Genomic DNA, 20,722 nt, shown 5'->3' with positions numbered 1-20,722 from the left:
TTTTTTTTCATTTAAATAGTTTGAATGAGCCAATACAGTGCAAAATACTCTGGCAAATAATGTTTATAATTTGAATGGGTCTTATCTATAAGTAGGCATTTAAAAAAATACTTCCCAGAAAAATAAAATACAAAGCCTGCTTTCTACCTTAACCCATCTTAAAGGATTCCCTGAGGATTTGAAGGAATCCTCCAGTGACATAGGGACACTATATCTCCTAATCCACCACTCCTAACCCATGGTACATGAGACACAGATTGTCAAGGTGCAGGAGGAACCAGACTGTGGCCACTAGAATGGCCCATAGGGGCTTCTGGTCAGCTGGTGTAATGCACAGCAGCCTCCAAGGCCAAGAAAGCAAAAATGTTGCATAGCTACCTTTGTGCATGCCCCCTTCCTTATCCAGGTGTGGAAGGATGGACTCCTGGATTTGATTTTTAGTTTCTCTCAGCTGCCAGGCCACTGCTGCAAACTCCAACTGGGATCTGAGAATTCAGCAGGGCTTTGTCTGCATCATAACATATCTTTGGGTCTGCACCCCAAGGGAGGTGGACACCTGAGTGCTGGGGCAAGTCCCTTTAAAGCTGAGGCTTCACAGAACTGATCTCAGTGTCTTTTGTTCTGCAGTTGGGCATGGCCCAGCTTGTGTGTGTGCTGGAGGAGGCATAATAGAATAGCTTGGCTCAGTAAGACAGGTAAAAAGGGTACCCAGGCCGGCATAATAAACAGGCTCAGTAGTATCTAAGCACATCAGGTGGTATCCAAAGGGAGGCAACCTGTCTCACATCTGCTTGAGGAGTTTCAGGTTGCTTCTTTGGCTGACCAGATTTATTTTGGGCAACATTTCCATTACTGACTCAAGCCAGTTACAAATTTGCAGGATTTCTGTGTCTTAGACTTTAGATGCTCCCCTCTCCTCCCTCAGGTGGAGAGGAATTAATGCACAAGGAAGTGGGCTAAGAGCAGAGGGCACTTGGAGTGGAGCAGCAGCAGTGCTCCCCTGTGTTTTCACAAGTGTAGCCATGCGAACTAGAATCACTAGACATAAGTAAAATAAATCCGATAAATAGGGGATATTGAGATGTTTATGGTAAAAGTCAAAACAAAAATAATCGTATAGGTAAATTTTGTCTGTCATAATTGAAATAAAAACACAGATTTAGCTATGTAGGTACTTTTATGGTACTCACCACCATGATATCTGAGTGCCTTTCAATTACATGGAAGTCCAAGAGCAAGCAAAACTCTCTACCCCTCTTCTTCCCCCTTCCTCCCCCCCGCCGCTCCCTTCTCCAGCTGGAGGAGTAGCTTGAAAAATATAAGAATTAATTTCCACCTTCCCTGTGTGTGTGTGTGTGTGGACTATGTGAAGAGCTATTGTGAGGACACTAAGGAGAAATTTGCATTTAGTTCTGAATAACGTGCGGTCCAGAGTTTTTTCTTCTTGCTCCAGAGAGAGTTCTTTCTCCCGCACTCACGATCAATGGATTCATTGCTTTGGTGGAACATAGCCGTTATTGGAGGTCATGACTATAGAGAGAGAGGCAGTTTTTCCAGTCACTAGGGCCATTTCCATGGAGCACTTTCAATATCATCAGGACCGAGACTTTGAATTTGACCCAGTGTCGGTGAGGAGCAGTGTAGGGACTGGAGCCTTCTCACAGAAGCCTGTTTTGCTCACTGGACAGGCTTCTGCATTTTGTACCAGTTTAAGCTTTTTTTAGTCTGTCTGGCTTAATTCCTGGATGTAATGAGCTGCAGTAGAGTGTGGAAGTCACAAATACATGTATTACTGTAGCTAGATCTGTGACTCATGCAAAGGGACTAAGGTCTGATGTACATTTAAAAATTAGCTCAATCTAGCTACATCCTGCAGGGCTGTGAAAAATTCTGAGCACTGTAGTTAGATTGACCTAATTCCCAGCGTAGACACAGCTAAGTCAATGGAAGAATTCTTCTATCGACCTCATTACTGCCTCTTGGAGAGGTGGATGTATTGTATTGCAGAAAAATTCCTTCTGTTGATGTATAGAATCATAGAATATCAGGGTTGGAAGGGACCCCAGAAGGTCATCTAGTCCAACCCCCTGCTCGAAGCAGGACCAATTCCCAGTTAAATCATCCCAGCCAGGGCTTTGTCAAGCCTGACCGTAAAAACCTCTAAGGAAGGAGATTCTACCACCTCCCTAGGTAACGCATTCCAGTGTTTCACCACCCTCATAGTGAAAAAGTTTTTCCTAATATCCAATCTAAACCTCCCCCACTGCAACTTGAGACCATTACTCCTCGTTCTGTCATCTGCTACCATTGAGAACAGTCTAGAGCCATCCTCTTTGGAACCCCCTTTCAGGTAGTTGAAAGCAGCTATCAAATCCCCCCTCATTCTTCTCTTCTGCAGACTAAACAATCCCAGCTCCCTCAGCCTCTCCTCATAAGTCATGTGTTCTAGACGCCTAATCATTTTTGTTGCCCTAAATGTAGATGTAGAAAGCTTCTACGTTACAGCATTACTGTGACAGAGCTGCAGTGCCATACCTGTGCCGCTGTAGTGTAGACATGTCCTAAGTCTTCTAGCCATTCACAGTTGGTAATGATAATTTTTCACAGCCACGGCTGTCTGAGCATCTTTAGGATCTTAGATATGCAAGAGTACTCCAAGGCTATATAGCGACTTTACAGTTGGCAGTCAGGTGCCTTAGATCAAGGGGAATATTATGGAGGAGACATGTTCTCTGAGCACTTGCCTCTTCCTACCTGTACCAATTCTATCATGCCTGGGTTCAATTTTAGCCCGCTGCTCTTCATTCAAGTGGCTGATCTGTGCTAAGCATTAGGAATGCAGTGGGTTGGTTCTGTTTACATCTGATGTGAAGGAGATGTACAGTGGGATATTATCTGTATTTTGCTGACATTTTTAAGTGTGACACTAGCTCCCACAGTGTCTTAATATAGATATTGAATAATATCAGGGAAAGGATAGAGCCTTGCAGGACTCAGCAAGAGAGCACTTTCAGGGCAGAGGATAGTTGCCCATTACACCTCTCTGGGTTAGGTCTGAAAGAACTCAAACCATTTTAGGACATTTCCATGGACTTGTGCTGTTCATTTGAGCAAAACCATCGGTCTAATGTGTATTGACTATTATTATCATTTCCACATTTGTTTGAGACCAAAGCAGATATTGGAATGGGGGGGGGGGGGCGGGGTTGGCAATGGGACAGCTAATACAGTGTTGCTGGAGTGGGAAATGAGGAATTTACCTCTCCAGTATCAAACCTTCACCTGCTTCCTGAGTACCAATATTCTTAGCATCCAGCTGTGAAAACCCACCCCTATGCATTGCAATATAAACAACAGTGGTACACTGAAAATTTATGGGCAGAGTGACATAAAGTGCAGGTAATATAAAATTAAGTAACACAAGGGTTACTTTAATGTACTTGCGGAGCAGTGAAGGAGTGGGAGGGCATTGGTACCACATAAGTCCAGGATCCTTGCTGTGTAGCATAGTTCTAGTGCATCATAAAGGACATGAGGCCTTGGTTCATGGTATAGCTTGGGCAACAATAATGCAAGCTTCACTTTGCTACACTGCCACATGTACTGTATCTCACCCTGTTTTTCTGTGGTTCAGTCAGTCTTTGGCCTCTCTTCTGAGACTACCTACAAGGGTGCCATTTAGGGCTAATTGTGATGTAGACCTCTGGCCACTAGAAATTAAACTGGAACACGCAGCTCATTGCTCATAGGTCACTGAACAGAGAGTAACTACTTTTGATCACTGAACTGAATCACAATTGAACCAGGGACCTATAGGTGAAAGAATCATCCCTGTACCAGTCCCCTTAGCCATCCAGTCCATTCATGTTATTTTTATTTAAGGACTAAAAATGTAGTTTCTGTTGATCTTTTTTTATTTGATTGATTACCCTAATTAATGTATCTGAATAGCACGTATCAATTGGGGGGCGGGGGGGTCTCACTTGGAGAATGAATACAGCTCCCTCCAGGGGCCTGAGCTATGCAAAACCCAGTTATCGTGGTCTACTTGGGTTCATACTCCTTGATTTTCTGTTCAAGCACCCAAACTCCAGTGAAACTGGCAGAAATCACCCAATTTTATCTGGTTTGGCGTCAAAATTAGGCAGAAGCAAAAAGTTTCACATGGTTTCTACCACATAAATCAGCAAAAGATTTGCAACCCTGGCCCGAGAGTTGGCTTTGTAAATCAAAATGTGTTACATGCCTCTTCTACAACCTCAAGTCCTGACAGCGGGAAGCCTAAATAGCATGACCACATCTTTCCCCTTTCCTGTGGTTGAGATTCGATGAGGTGGTCAAGCTTTAGATTTAAGCATCTAGGGATTGATGGCAGGGCATTTACAATGAGGGGCCCTCTAGTCTGCAGTTTTTTCCCTCTGCTAGTCTGAAAGAACTAGAATCTGTTGACCTTTGTTCTATACAGGTTCATAGATTGCACCCATCACCATGGTATCTGGGCAATGCAAGAAATATCTCTGTTCTCAGCGTTTAGTTTTCTTTTAAAAGAAGATTGAGAATTGTTTTTCTTTCAAATTTGGGTATATTTTATAAATAAACATTTTGGATGTCTTCTCCATTTGCCTTACAGATGGATCCAGCTTTGGAAGAAAGAATCAGAAAGAATAAGATATCATTGGAATCTGAATATGAGGTACTGTAGGCTTGTTGCTCAGGGCTTGTAGCCTTGTCTTGCCTACCCTAGCTGTTGGTCAGGTGTGCCTGCCCATAACTAAAATTAAACTAACTCTTTGCCTTTAATTCACTGCTGTCCAGTAAAACTAAGTTTTGTTTTCTTTTTTTGGTAAAAGATTTTGAACATGCAATGCTTCTTTCTAAACACAGCCCTGATGTCCAGTTGCCAAGTACAGCCCTACAAATGAAGCTAACACTTTCTGTGGCTAGCCTAGTCTGTAAAAGTAAAGCTAAAAATGGACTTGGATAGAATATGTGCATGTCAGCATTTATGCTACATATCATATGATGAGATCCTTGTGAGAAATGGCAGCACCATGTGACCACTTAGCTGACCCTACCCATTAATCTATCTGCCTCCATAACTACTACTTATATTCCAAACATCTGTGCAGTTTTCAGACAGTTGCCATTTTCCCCTTTGTCCATCAAAATATATATATGTATCACACAGAAATATTTCCTCCTTTCTCTCAAATGTATTTCTTCCCACAATTACACTGCTCTGAGATGGAGCCCTGAGCTAGCAACAGGTTTAATGTCCAGTATCTCATAAGTCTTCAAGGCTGGAAATGAGTTTATCCCTTAGGAAAGCTGCAGAACCTCCTTTTCCAGAGATAAAATGTTTTTCAGGCTCAGTCCCTTAAAATTATTACACTGATGTGTAGAAAGGTTTTTTAGGTAATTGTAGAGTTTTATAAAATTATCTGCTCATTATTTCTGCACTTGCTTTGTTTTGTTATTGAGTGGGGAGAGAGGGATGAAAGGGCACAAATAATTTGGGGTACAATTTTTTGCCTACAATTATCTGCAGGTGAAATTCCTGACACATGGGTGTCAAGAACTTGATTGCACCCTACTTAAATATTCAAATGATTGAAACTAGGGATGTAAAAGGTTAACCGGTAAGCATTAGGCTTACCGGTTAACCAACCTTAACCGTTAACCCCTGCAGTCCTGCGCTGGCGGGAGGCACCCAAGCCCCAGCTGTGTCTGGCCAGAGGGGCCCCAGCCCCAGCTGCTCTGGGCCAGCCGGCGGGACCTCAGCCACACCACGCCAGTGGGACCCCAGTCCCGGCCGACCAGAGGGGCGCTGGGATGTCTGGTGGGACCTCAGCCACACCAGGGCGGCCGGCTGAAGCGGGCCTAGCCCTTGCTGTGCCAGCCCCCCGCCACTTCGGTTAACCGGTTAATTAACTGATATAATTTTAATCATTTAACCCTGGTTAACTTTTTAAACCGATATTTACATCCTTAATCGTAACTGGACTCGCTAATAAAACCGTTCTATCACATCATCCCATCCATCATGAATTTTCTATATCATAATAATAATAATATATTCTTTTTTTGCTTTTCTAACATAAGGACACAGATTGTTCCTCTCTAGTATGGTAAAGTTGTTAAATTAAGATGACTGGAAACAAATTTGGGGCATTACACTTTTTACAAATAACTTGTTTTATAGTGTTTAGGGGGCAGAAAGCTTCATACTCTGAGTATGAATGGAAAATCCCAGCCTGAAATTCATAATTTACAATCCACTAACGACAGTTCCATTTGCCTTTTGAGAGCCTTTGGTCTTGTACGCTCCGTTATATGCATTATAACTCTGGTTTGATTTATTTATGTGAAAGAACCACAGAGCAATGAAAAGAACAGTCTCTGTCCTTTTAACATGATACGTAACTCTAAGCTCAAAATGGAACTGTACGTGTGCCGCATTTCCTTTCAACCACAATTAAGTACATAGTTGAAGGACAGTATTTAATCGGCCATAATTGCTCTGACTCTTGTAGGAGATGTCAGTGTTAATAAAATGAAAATGGCATAACAAAATCTTAAATGCATGTTCAGATAATTCTTGTGAGGCTCATTCCCGATAGCAGAAGTGACTGAAACATTCTTAATTTTTGTTTTTTTCAATCTAAACTGCAGATGAGCCCCAAGCCACATAGTTCAGATCCAGATCCAACCTTTACCAAACAACACAGCATTCAGATCTTGCATTCCAGTGTGTTTGATTATAGAGAGAGGACCAATACATGTTATTTGGATTACATCAGCATTTGAAATTTCTCATAATTAAGGTGGATTCAGATCAGTTTGGGGCCCATCTCTATTGTCAAAATGCAAATATATAAAAGTATGTAATTATAAAAACTTTACTATGGTCCCAAACCTGCTAGATGCTGAGCATCCTAAATTCTCACTAGAGTGCAAGTTAAAGGAGCTCAGTCCCTCAGCAGGGTTGTATATCACCTCTCAGGATTGGGCTGTATCAGAGCGACTATTTAATCCATTGTTTCCTCTCCATTCCTACTAAAAAAAATTACTGGACAAGTCCTTTGTCATCTCTCTCCTTTAGTACAGTAAACTTTCTCCTCTGTGGACCCTGTATTCTACCTTTTTCCTATACTACTTCCTAGGCTACCCAAAATATGGCTGCTTAAGAACATCTTATTTTATATAGAGAGCTACTTGGAGGCTTATAATAATAATATATATTATATATAATATAAAAGGACAGTAATAGTAAAATGCCAAGGGCCCTAAAAGGTTGCATAATTATTATGTAATACTCAAAGGAGAAGGGCATTATTTTACAATCTTGCTATACTAACAGCATTATTTTACATAGCTGCTGTTGAAGACAGCTGTCCTTTTATGAAATTTGGTTGTCTGATGTGTAAAAACCTTCCGTTGACTTCTGTTGTTTCTTCTTCTCGGAATATATGTGTTGAATTATTTTAGTATTCTGAGAATACTGCTTAAAGCTTACCCTACCATCTTTTGGGTCCTGGCTCGCAGGGCAAAGATATTTCCAATGTACTATAACATTATATCCTGACTCAATATGAATTTGGTGAGTTAAGATATCATCAAGTCATGATTTAAAGTGACAAGTTTCATGTAAAGACATTTTTTTCACTATAGCTTAATAGTTGTGTGAAGTTCAGTTTATCCCACATAGGAGCACAGTTGGTATTGCTGTTATTTCAAGGACTGCAGTAGGGGGGCACTATTTGTGTGTACAGTCTATACTGAAGTGTTAATCTCTCAGGTCTATCATTGGTTCCATCCATCTCGTGCTTTGAGATGTGCCAAAGGAGCAAACTTTCTTTACACATGTTCCCTTTTGCTCATGCATTCCTCTCACACACACTTGTGTTCTCACAGAGCCAGCTAGTCCTTGCTCCTCCCATTTAACTAATAAATCATTGCCCTTTCCATAGCTGAAACGGGTACTAATGTGAATGTAGTTCCATGCTTGAGTCTTGTAGAACAAACTGTAAAAAATGCAAAGTAGTATATAACTTGTGCTAAGACACAGGTCTAGAGTATTTTTTTTTTAAGTGCTAAAGTGGCAAAATTCTTTCTAATAATAATTTTTGTTTCTACAGTATCTTTTATCTTCTAGGATCTAAAGTGGTTTGCAAATGTAAAGGGTCACAGTCAACTTTTAATCACAATTCTGTTTGAAATTGTTTATTTACTAAATTATGTGTTACCCTGAGGATTACTATACCTGAAAGAGATTTGAGGAAATTTTTTTTTTCCAGATTTTTGTACTTTGTAGGCAGTCACTTTCAGTGTCCCTACATTGAGGCCTGGATCCAGCACAGCACTTAACTTAAAGCCTGTGCTTAACTTAACTTACAGGAGTACTCCCATTGAAGTCAAAGTCTAAAATTAAGTGCGCACATAAATTTGCAGGATTGGGGCCTTACTTAGTTTTCCCCAATTATTTGTGTGAGTCTTTCCAACAGCCGAAGAGAAGAGAGAAAATATTTTTAAATTGGAAAATATGATTGTAAACCCCCCAAAAATGGTAGGAAGAGGGACTCAGGAGCATGTGAAGAACCTGAAAATACTTTTAGCATCCTCTCTCTCTTTCTCTTTCTCTCTCTCTCTCTCTCTCTCTCTCCTTTAATTGACTAGATTTCAAGTTGACAGTTTTCCTTTTAACTAATTGACTGCAAATGCATAGTTGCAGTAAGAATTTTTCAAGACAAAACACAATTAATTACCTGGGTTGGAATTTAGCAAAGGTATCCAGGATAACAAACCGGGTACTAAAGGGCTCTTTGGTCTAACAGAGAAAGGCATATCAAGAACCAGTAGCTGGAAGCTGAAGCCAGACCAAATTCAAATTAGAAACTAGGCATAAATTTTTAACAGTGTGAGTGATCAACCACAGGAACAAACATCCAAAGGAGAAGGTGGATTCTCCATCTCTTGATGTCCTCAAATCAATACTGGATGCCCTTCTGGAAGACATGCTTTAGTCAAACTAATTACTGGGCTCAGTACAGAGATAACTGGGTGAAACTTAATGGTCTATGATATACAGAAAGTCAGATGAGGTGATGGTACTTTCTGGCCTTAAACTCTGTGATCTATGAAACCAGATACTGATCCACTTCCACCTTACATAGTTTATTAGATCAGATAATAAGTCTGCGTGAGGAAATATGACTGAACTCCACCACATGCAATGGGTTCACATCCCCTGCCCAATGGCCCACCCAAATCATGTCCCATACTTTGCACAATGGAACTGCATCAGTTCTGCTGCATGGAGGGACCCAGGCATCCATGGAGGAGGGGGCAACATTTTATCCCTGGGTGAGGAATGTGTAACTGTTTACTTTTCATGTGAGATTGCTGGCAAATATTGCAAAATTATTAAATGGCATCTCAGTCTTCAAACAGCTGAGCAAGAGGTTTGGGGGGTGTGGTTTGGGAAGGCTGCTTCCTACACAAGATGTCTTGTGAATGAAAAGAAATATTATACTTATTATCTCTGCTAAGCTGGTTTGTGCCATTTACATCTCTTAAGAATTGACTTTGGGTCTGGCCCCACCCCCAGCACCAGAGGGGGTCCCGGACCCCCCGCCCCCCTGGCACGTGTGTGCGCACACACATGACCAAGTTTTAGTCATGGTGGGGCTTTTAGTAAAAGTCATGGACAGGTCATGGGCCCATGAATTTTTGTTTACAGCCTGTGACCTGTCCATGACTTTTTCTAAAACTACCCGTGACTAAAACGTAGCCCTAATTATTAGTCTTTCACATACCAAGACTAGCAGTAGGTATGACACCAAGTGGATTTTAGTTAGGACAGTTTTTTTGTTTAAGTACTGTATTTGATGAGTGAATGTACAATATATACATAAGTTATCTTGTTCTCCCTTCCCTCTTCCTCTTTCAAAAATCTCATAAACCTGCGGTTCAAGATGTGGGTCATAGGAAAAGGTCAAAGTATTACAGGAAGGTGAAGCTGGGCAGCAATTATGGCACAGGCTCCTAAAATAAATGCTGGCAATAGAGCCTTAGTACAAGGAGGAAGGTTCTTGCTCTCCCAACAAGACTTCTCTCTGTTGAAAATGTTGGCTTATCCAAGCCTTTGTTTCCATTAGGCTAGGGTACACCACCCAGAACTTAAACTAATGGAGAGAGCAACTCAATGTATTAAGAGCAGGGCATGCCAGAAAGAACTTAATGTTCTTGTACTGCACATTCCTGCCAGGATGCTGGTTATTATCTATAAAGCCCTAACTAGCCTAGGGCACAGCAAGTCAAGGCACACACTCTCCCTTTCTGACCTGCCACCCAACCTGTGCTTGTCCTGAACATTTAAGTTAACCATCCTATAAATGAGGTTTGTGGGGGCCAGGATTTCTCAGTAGCTGGCCCTCACCTCTTGAATTCACTATTGCTAGATATTCACCTAAGCCCCAATGTGGCCACATTCATAACACCGTATAAGACGTATCTCTTTGTACTAGACTTTCCATAAGTGCCAGCTCTTTCTTCACTTGCTGAGTGTCAGACTCCTTTTGATCTCTATCCTTAGTGCTTAGAGTGTCATTGGCTCTCCTTAGATAAATGAATACCAACCCCCCGAGAAAAAGTTCTAAGCCATCTACAGTGTTACTGTGATCGGGATCATACAAATGCCTGAAATAAATAACCTCCTCTCTCCCCTTCTTCAAAATGGAGCTATCCATAATGGTTTGCAGTTCATCTGCTCCTCTTGGTGCCTTTATCTCTGTGTCACAGGGACTGGTTGGTTCTTACCACATTTCAGTGCCAGCATTGTGTATTATCTCAGTCACCAGAGAATACAGTGGAAAAAATGTGCCCCTGTGGGGAATCACTAAGTCTTTGGTATAAAGTATCCTGCAGGAAAATGTTTAATGCAGTGTATGGGGATTTAGCCACGCAGCTAAATCTCTAGGCATTCCCCTAATTGACTGCCCCTCAAGGAAATGCACCAGGGCCGCTAGTTCCACATAGCTCAGGAGCTATCATTTGAGCAAAGGTATAGAGTGGTCTTTCACGGTTGTTTACTTGTAGTTGTGTTACCATGTTCATTCTTTACTCTTTTTTGTGAACTCCTTAAGCATTACTTTGAAAATGTATTATTCTAGTGAGTTTTGGCCGTGTCCACATTCACAGTTTTATTGTTGCCCTGGATTTGAGGGGTATGTGTACCCCAGTGTGGCGTTGTACCCCATAATGCTTTATGGGAATATGACATAACTGGAATATGTTTTATGCTACATGTGCCATGTAACATATCTCTGTAAAGCTTACAGTCAAAGCAAGATAAGGAGCAAGTCTTCTCCCTGGTGCCCACCCTGACAAATTCAGCTGACTGCAGGAAACCTCCATAGAGGAAAGTGCTGGAGGAATCTGTATTCCTTTCCCCACCTAGGTCAGGAGTAGGACCAGAGGTGCTCTCCAGATGTTACTCCATCCATACAATTAGACTATGTCCCTAGCCCCCATTCTCCTACCATGCTCATCCTGCAGTGTATGGGGAATGGGGAAAAAACCAGAGAAGCTGCACAGCAGGGGAGCCTCATGCTTTGGCTGACCCCACCCCAAATCTCACAGCACATAGCTACATAGAGAGTACCATGGAGGTGGACTCCAGGCAGAAAGAGAACACCTCTCAAACTTCTGCCCTGCTGGTTCTGCTGGAAGGGGGCCCTTTCAAGTGGCAAAACACTGGCTAGGATTTACTTCTAAACGTTTTAGTACAATATTAAGATGGCAAGATTAAGCACTCAAAAGTAAAGAAATTTCTTTGCCCTGGTGCACATGTTGTAAATTTTATGGCACACCTCAGTGACAAAGAGCAATACTACTTTTCTTTCTGAGCATTTCTAAGGTCTTGTATCTTAATATGCTAATCTTCCATAAACAAGGGAATGAGGAAAAGAAAATATTACGTATCCTAGTTAAGGTTGGAACTCACTGAATTTTCAGTGCTTGTTCTTGCAGATTTAACATAATGTTAATACTATTTTGCTTTTAATTTTCCAGATTTTTTTGTTTAAGGAAAGAAGATAATGTAGAAGTAAATGGCCATGTTCTATCGGCTTTACTACTGGAACTTGTGAATTCTTTGAACCAGTAAATACACACTTAACTAGCTGTGCATACAGAAGCAATGCATGAATGGCCTTCTGCCTCTGCTGATATCCTGCAGTGTGCGTGGGTTCTGGGGCCCTCTGGCCAGTACAGTGTGGGGTTAGTTTAAAAATGGAAAGGCTATGTAACCCACAGATTACTGAGTGCAATAAATACTCTGGCTGTTAAATAATTTGCATCTCCATACTACCATCCATCCAAGGCTCTCAGAGCAATTTACAAATATTAACTAAGCTTTACACATTCTTGTGAAGGAGGGATGTACTGCCCCCATTTGAAAAATGGAGAAATTGATGCACAGAGATAATAAGGCACAGATTGTCAAAGGTATTCAGGCTCTTAATTTCCACTGATTTCAGTGGAAGTTAGGAGCCTAAATACTTTTGAGGATCTGGGCCTAAAGTGACTTATCCAAGCTCATGTGCTGAGAGTGAGATCCTGTCCCATTGAAGTTAATGACTGAGGGCAATGGGACTTCTGCATGATCAGGATTTCACCACAAGTCTTCAGCAGAGCTGAGTAGAGAACCCAAATCTCTTGGATGCAGAGGCCATCGTCTAGAGTGCTGGGGAGGGGGAGCTAAGTCAATCTAAGTTATACAACTTCAGCTACGAAAATAGGATAGCTGAAGTCGACGTACTTAGAGCTACTTACTGCAGTGTCTTCACTGCAGAAGGTCAACTGCTGCTGCTCGCCCATCAACTCCGCCTACGCTTCTCGCTCCGGCGGAGTAGCAGAGTCGATGGGAGAGTGCTCAGCGGTTGATTTACCGTGTCTTCACTAGACTTAGGCACCCAAGTCCCAGTTTTAGGCTCCACCACAATCTACAAAAGTCCCACCAAATCCTGTAGGTGCCTAAACTCACTTAGTATCTAAATTTTCAGGGTAAAAGTTCCCTGGCAGGTAAGTTTGTGCCTCTGGGTATGAGCACTGCTTCCCCCTAGGTGCCTAGTCGCCTATCTCCCATCTAAGACCCAGTACAATCCATGAACCAGGGGAAGATAGGCACTAACTCACTCATGGGGCCCAATCTGGTAAGCATGCTGAGAGGCTGCCCACTGGCTTGGGTTCCATTGAGAACTGGAGGCCAGGGAAAGAAGCGGTCGTGGTGCCCACCTTATAACTCTTAGCTCAGTAGTTAGAGCACTCACCCGGAATGTGAGGAAGAAAGGATTTGAACAGGCGAGCGCTCTAACCACTGAGCTGGGGCATATTCTTATATAGGGCTCCCTCAGTCTCTCCTCTTGAAGCTGTTCTGTGTTGCATATAGTTAGTCACAATGCTGTAACACTCAGCCGGAGAGCGCAAGAATGACTTTGTAACCTGGTGGACGGCACCCATTTGGGAGGTGGGCGACCCAGGGGTCCAGTCCCCCTGCTCTAATAACTCTTTAATTATCTCCCATCAGCATCTTCCACTGGCTCTCTGAGCCGGCTCTCTGCCTAGCCTGCTGACTTTTGTGGATTTCCCATCTCTTCTCATTCGTTGTATAGGGAGCATAAGCACCTAGCTCAGGCTCTGTGGATTGCAGTGCTGTTCCAGTAATTTCTAGGTGCCTAACCTAGAAATGCTGTAATGCTCAGCGTCACACGGCCCAAGTTCCTTTGTAGATCCAGGTCTAAATCCTGTGCTCCAATCTCACAACCATTCTTTCCTTCATTAAATAAAAACCTTACTTCAGACTTTGCATTCTCTTTCCTTGCAACTTCTTCAGCTCTTGTCACCTTGCATTATATGTTAACAACATAAAACTACAAAGAAACACCCTCTGGTTAAAAAGAATTACTCCATGCAGCTTTCCAGTCTGAGCAGGATTAATCACAGATAATAATTAAATACAAAGTGATAACCCTTAAATCACTAAACGAATGTGGCAGCAAACTTTTCTAAGGAAAATAAAAAGAGCAAAGAGCTTGCATTGTGAAAGATTTCATGCGAAAATATAGCTTCATGAGTGCAATAAGGTGGAGTTTTTAAACACCCATTTTAACTCTCTCCCCCTACATCTATACATTACAATAGGGTCTTTCATTACATGCACTATAGCCCCAGAAGTAATTTGTTGCTCTGACACGTACAGAGCTGATTTGATGCAGTTCTCTTCCCTGCTCCTTTCAACTGTGAAGATACTCTGCCCTTTGTGATCTTTCCATCTTTATCTGAAATTTTACATGCCAGTTACCATAGTGATGGGCAGTAATTGCCCCTTTTGATTTGTTATGGATAGGTATTTCTGGGGTGCTCATCACCAAAGTATCTGAGAATTTCACAAGCCTAATGAAGTAAGCTTACTAACACCCTCCTCGAAGAGGTAAGTTTTTATTGTCTCCTTTTTACAGGTGAGTTAGTGAAGCACAGAGACACTACAGTCACAATTGTTGTAAATGACCACTGATTTTGGTGGCCAACTTGAAATAACTTGGCCTGAGTTATCAGAGGTGTGGAGCGCTCCCAGGTCCAAATGAATTTTTATTGACTTCAGTTTGCTCTTTGTGGTGTGGAGGCTTGCCCTCCATGGACAACGTATACCCAAACTCACAAGGTAATGATTTTCAAACAACATCAGTCTGGACCAGATTTGAACCAGTGAGCGAATGACTCCCTAGGCCACTTCCTGTCCCTTATACCATCCAGTATCCCTAATACTGAAACCTGCTTAACAGGAGTTTTATAAAAGCAAAATGTGTAGTGAGCAGCTGAATGCTTTTTTAGCCACATCACCTATTCACAGAGCTGCAGCTTTCTTCTAGTTACAGCTTGTTGTCAGCCAAAGACTTTAAAGAGGCATTTTTAGCATTTTAGAAACAATCAGTCGGTTTGATATACTACCTTGTTCTAACTTTAAACAATTAATTTTCAGTATCCTTTGGGATATTTGAGACAAGTAGCAAAAGGGATGTCAATCTGATCTGGTTAAATCTCCTTCAATGATTGACTGTTTAGTGGATTGAATAGTGCAGGGGATTGGCAGCAGAGTAGAGCTTTTCACCTCTAGACATCCAGTTTGTATAGATCTCAAGTTGGGAGTGGCTGAAAGTAGTTTACCAGCAGTATGTGGTACTTCTGTGAAATTTGGTGTCTCAGTCTTGGTCCTAATGGACAGGTGTCCACATCACAGCTAGCACTAATTGGCATTCTCAGCAGAGAAGCCAAAGACTGAGTGAACTTGGGGGTTGAGCTATCCTCTCACCCAAAGATGTGGTCCTGGTACAACATGGTTGTGTGGCAATCTGAGGGAAGCTTGTAATGCTGCTGCCTGTGCTCTTCCTATTCAGTGGACAGAAAGAGGACTTAACTCTTCAGGGTTGTTCGGCTTATTTAAGAAAAATAAAAATAGCACAGTAACAGTTGAAGGCCAGATTCTCTATTGCCCTGCACTGATGCAATCATTTACAAAGTGGGCGTGAAAGGTTCTCACCATTGTGTGTGTGAGTGGAGAGTTCTGGTTTAGTAGAGTTGTACCCAGACTTTGCACAGATGTAAATAAGTACAGGTGTAAATAACTACATAGAGAATCAGGACTTTTTTCCAGTTGTAACAGGGTCCTCTGCCCACCCCTCTTCCTGGGGCCCGCTGACTGCCCCAATAAAGCTCAGAGAGGCTTCCTGTTATGTAGCACCCATGGCTTTATTTTTACACACACACACACACTTCTCCCACCACCAGTGTTGAACTATTTACAAGGCTTACAGGGTTAGTTCCCTCTTTGGCTAGCAGTCAGCCTGCAGCCAGGAAACTGTCCGTTCTCCTGGCAGCCCCCCTTCATACTGGCTCCTAGCCCTTATAACTGCTGGCCTGTCAGTCCCACAGGTGGAGCCAATCCCCAGGCCAGGCATCATGCCTGTTACACCAGACCCAATCTATTTCTCTTGATTGGAGCTGGCTGAGCAGGGACTAATTAGGTACTTTTGCAGCAGCACCCTGCTACACAGGTCCATTTTCATAGCTGATGTTCCTTCTTACCTTTTACCTGAATAAAAAAGGACCCCTTTTTAAAACTTTTATGACATGATCAGATTTGGGAAATTTTATAGCCTGGCTGTTCTGAAGGAATAATTGATGGGACACATGTCCCTTCTAGACTGATAATAGACTGATGCATGTCCATTCTAGACTGAGGGAATCCCCCCTGCTGCTGGCAGCTGCTGGGAGCAGCTGGGGTCCCTCTTGCTACCTGCGGCAGCCGGGAGCTCCGTGGATCCCCGCTGCTGCCCGCGGTCCATGGAAACAGCGGGGATTCCCTCTGCCACTGGGTTCCACCCTGCAATCCATGAGGGCGGGGAGCAACAGGGGGTCCTCTTGCCACCCACGGTAGCCAGAAGCAGCGGGTCCCCCCTGCCACCTGTGGTGGCTGGGAGCTGTGGTGGTACTCCCAGCTGCACTGTCTGAAGTCACACATGTCTTTGGAAGTCATGGATTCCGTGACCTCCATCACTAAATCGCAGCCTTAATAATGGTTGCAGATTCTGCCATGTGTTCTTAGGAAGCTACTCTCCCTAGATTTGCAGTGAGGCATCAAATGAAATCTTTGTTGTGAATGTCACAAACTATTAATGATCTTCATGAATGTAACACCTGAGCAAACAAATGTACGATTTCCCTGTGCATTGATTAGATTTGTAACTCAATTTTATCTGACAAGTATAAACTCAGTAGACCTCATCAATTGTATAGTTTAATCTACTTATTTACACTGACTATACCCGTCCCTTGGATGTTAAGTCCTTCATTATGTAATTCATAATGTCTTTTTCAGGAACCCTGATACTGCTAAATTTGGAATAAACACTGCCAAAATATTTTCTTGTTTTCATTTCCTTAGATTCTGTATATATTTGAAACACCCTGTGCTGTTGGCAACCCTTTTTCTTGAGAGTGACCCCTTCAAAGCCTTCCTAAGGTTTCCAATACAATTGAGTATGACCTTTAGTTAAAGACTATCCTCTATTAGGTATTCTGCTTGTGTTGGTCCCTTAGGCAGTCTCTTCAGATACTGTAAGTTTCACTGTATATATTTCACTTTCAGTAACTGCTTATTGAAAATCTCTGAACATTTCTAGAGCATGCATTGTGTACAGGTGCACTGTATATGTGTTTTATAAAGTCAGAATGCTTTCCCTTTGTAAAGCACAAGGTTCTTTGCAGTGTATTTTCTTTGAATCTTCCATTTGAGTCAGGTGTTAAATTCTGTCTCTTGTAATCAGAGTGATGGCTGCTGATGCATGGGATAATAGGGCACCTTCCCTAAACTCCCTCTTCTCCTCCTCCCCAGTCAGTTTAGATTTCTTCCACTGGAAATGAAAGGCTGGCTAATCACAATTTGAATAAAGTAGCAAGGACAGTTTTCAGGAAGTACTTATGCTAACTCATTCCACTGTATGAAAAATTTAGCTGCTGCTACCTCATATCAAAAGTCTGGTGAATGTATACGCGTGCACAAGTGTTTTCTGTGCGATCTTGCTTAATTTATTTGAAATCTGACTAATCTCATTGAGATTTCTTCCAGTTATAGAAGTGTCATGAAGGTTTTACATAACATGAACCAGTAACAGCAGGCCTGTCCTGTTACAGCTGCCAAATTTTTTTGTGACCCTTATTCAAGTTCCTCATTATTTGTCATCCCTATTGACAGTAGGCAAATTAGAATGCAAGCTCTGTAGGGCAAGGGTGGTGTCTTCTGGTGTATTTGTAAAGTGCCTATTGCAGTGAGGCCCCGATCCTGATGAGGGGGATGGGTCCAGCAACAGGCAACAGCCTTGCGTGGGGGGAGGTGGAGGCCTCAGGCAAGCGGCTGGAGTGTCCTGTTTTCTCTTTGGCAAGTGTGGTCACCCTGCAACTCCCAGCTGCTGTGGGTGGACAGGGCACCCCACAGCTCCCAGCCACCATGGTGGTCGGGGGGAACCATGGAGCCGCAGCAGCAAAAGTCACAGACAGGTCATGGCTTCCGTGAATTTTTGTTTATTGCCTGTGACCAGTCCATGATTTTTACTAAAAATAACCAACACAAAATCTTACCCTTAATCATTGATAACATACAATCTTCTCTACTTCGGTAACACTTGGAATGCAGTGTGAACCTTTGGGATGATGTTGCAAACTCCCTCACATATCTGCTGTTAGCAGATGTGAAGCTCCATGTTTAGGAATTTACTGAATACAGAGAGTCTATGCCTTGTGGGAAATGGGACTTCCGTTTCTCAACTAGCTGCACTGTGAAGAGGTGGGTCAAATTTTGGCCTGGTGTAAACAAGCAGAACTCGCATTGTCTTCAGTGGGAGAGGCACCTGCTTATACCAGTGTGGGACTTGGTTCAGAATGTGCTATCTCAAGGATAAAGTGGGGAGAATGGGAGGTGGAGAGCAGGGGCAGTAACTGAAACTAAAGTAGATAGTCAAAGAGAAGACATGGGATAAGCAGCTACTTCTCCACTATCTGTGTGCATTAAACTAAAGGAAGAGTCAGCAGAGTTTGCTTCCAGCTTGTTTTCAGTAACTGCGTTGAAATTAAACTTTGCACTAAAATGCACTGGATGCAGAAACTCTCTTGGCTTCTGTCTTTTACTGTTGTAGTTCTTTGACATGGGAACTGGAGAGGCTTTAAAAAATAGTCTGCAAAGGTTCTCTAGCTTCTCTATGGCGAGAACTGCAATACCCTGTGCCAAAATGCTGTCTTGTGCATTGCTACAGCCATACTCCTAGGGGACTCACAGCATCCCTTTGCCTTCTGCAGCAGCAGTACATGGCAGGGGAGGGCAGGAGGGTGTTCCTTTTTTTACCCAGTCACAGAAATGCATGAAGAGTCCAATTGTGGATGCCCTTGAACAGGTGTACTAGAGGAGGGTGGGGAAAGATCCTGTCTGGTCCCCAGAACACCTGTGTGGGAAATCTAGACATTGTTTAAGTGCTAGGCTCTTTGGCCACTTAAGACGCCCCGGGCCTGTCTCCACAATGCATTAGTCTGTACTAGTGTGTTGCGCACTGACTGGCCCACGTGGACCCTGCTAGCATGCCCTAAAAGTTTCCTAGTGCATGTTCATATAGTCCCATTTCAAACAGTACTACATTAACACACACTAAGAAGCTTTTAGTGCATGCCAGCAGGGTCCACATGGGCCGGTTAGTGCACAACACGCTAGTGCACACCCCTCAGTGTGAACTAACATGCCATATAGACATGGCCCCCAGTGTATTCCTCACCCCAAAGGGGGACATAGGTAGGTGGGTTGGGAACATGGCTATAGCCCCATCTCCCATTTGTGGCTTCTGGAATTAGGAAGCACATTCTGGTAAGCCGTGCATTCTTCTCTTTTATATGAAAGTAGTATGGAGTGAAGGGGATCATGCTGATTCTAACTCTCCCTGAGGCCATCTGCCCTGCACAGGCAGAATACCTCTGGGCACCAATGATCAGACATTGTCTTCTCTCCCTTACTTCCCAGAAGAGTAGTTCCTTCTGCAAAAGCCAAATTTTGGTTGTGCTTTGGCAGCTTTCTAGACCTCAACACCAGAAATTCCTGCAGTCAAAGGGCTGACCTGAAAAATAGGGTAGATTTTAAAAAGAAAAGAAAAAGCTGAGAACACTTTCTGCCCTGTCCAATGGATCTCTCTTCCCTAGATATAGAGGAGCAATTACAGCTACAGTCATCATAGCTTCTGATGGCATTTAATATGATATATCTCCGTTCTTTCTCCTGGTCTGTATACTTTTTTCTTCTATAGAATATCATTTGGTCCTGGGTGAAAGTTAATCAGCCAGTGGATGACGTTACATTTGTAATATAGGAAACAAGCATATTTGGAAGAACTCTGTTTAAAGCCAGGCATTCATGCCCTAACATAGCTTTATGTTTATTGTTTATCTATAGAAACTGAAAAGCTCTGACTTTGATGACTGGAAGAACATCAGAGGGCCCCGTCCATGGGAGGATTCCAAGTCTTTTCAAGAGCAGCAGCAACAAGTTCTTCATTCCAAGCCATCTTGACTGTGTGTGCTCACTCCAGTGTCTTGGTAGAATCACTGTTATGCCAGTGACTGGACTTTCTTGCTTTCTAATCCTGTGTCCAGGGAGAGACATGAGTGGGGAAAAACCAAGTTGACAGGTGGTTTACTTGAGATCAATTTGAGATGAAATGTTAAATAAAGATCTTTGTTCAACTGCATCCATTTGCATGGAAGCCCATAGACTGTGTATATTAACTCTTAATAAAGATCAGCCCATTCTTTCATTGAGAATGTCAGTGTTTTCCTTCAGTATTTTTAATAGCTACTGGTCACAATCTTGTGTGGGCTTCAGTGAGGACTGATATCTAGGAATTCAGCCTGTCAGTAGCACAAGTTGTCACCCTTATGAGAGCGGTGGTTCTGAAGTCTAGATGTGTGTGACCAGATACATGTTAGTGCAGAGAGCGCCTGTGTGATCTCAGGCTCAAGGCTTTTAAACGTGGGAGGTACTCTACAGGCTTAAGAGCTGTTAAGGAACAGCATGCACATTTTTGGATGATAATGATCTTATGTTTTATTTCCAGCACCTTGCCAGTACACT

At 42.7% G+C, this 20,722-nt stretch overlaps 1 protein-coding gene across 2 annotated transcripts in view; it reads left to right on the top strand.

Moving 5' to 3' along the window:
- Positions 1-20,405, top strand: part of COX16 (cytochrome c oxidase assembly factor COX16) — a 53,529-nt gene extending 33,124 nt beyond the window's left edge. For both annotated transcript variants that reach the window (XM_073348498.2, XM_073348497.2), the window contains 2 exons: positions 4,631-4,693; positions 20,045-20,405. In XM_073348498.2, the coding sequence (XP_073204599.1) occupies positions 4,631-4,693; positions 20,045-20,161 (180 nt within the window). In that variant the 3' untranslated portion in view covers positions 20,162-20,405. The remainder of the gene's footprint in view (positions 1-4,630; positions 4,694-20,044) is intronic.
- Positions 20,406-20,722: the final 317 nt, after the last annotated feature.

The sequence above is a fragment of the Lepidochelys kempii genome, chromosome 6 (genome assembly GCF_965140285.1).
Source record: "Lepidochelys kempii isolate rLepKem1 chromosome 6, rLepKem1.hap1, whole genome shotgun sequence".
NCBI lineage: Eukaryota > Metazoa > Chordata > Testudines > Cheloniidae > Lepidochelys > Lepidochelys kempii.
The sequence above is the reverse complement of the archived record's forward strand: the minus strand, read 5'-3'. Positions and strand labels throughout refer to the sequence as shown.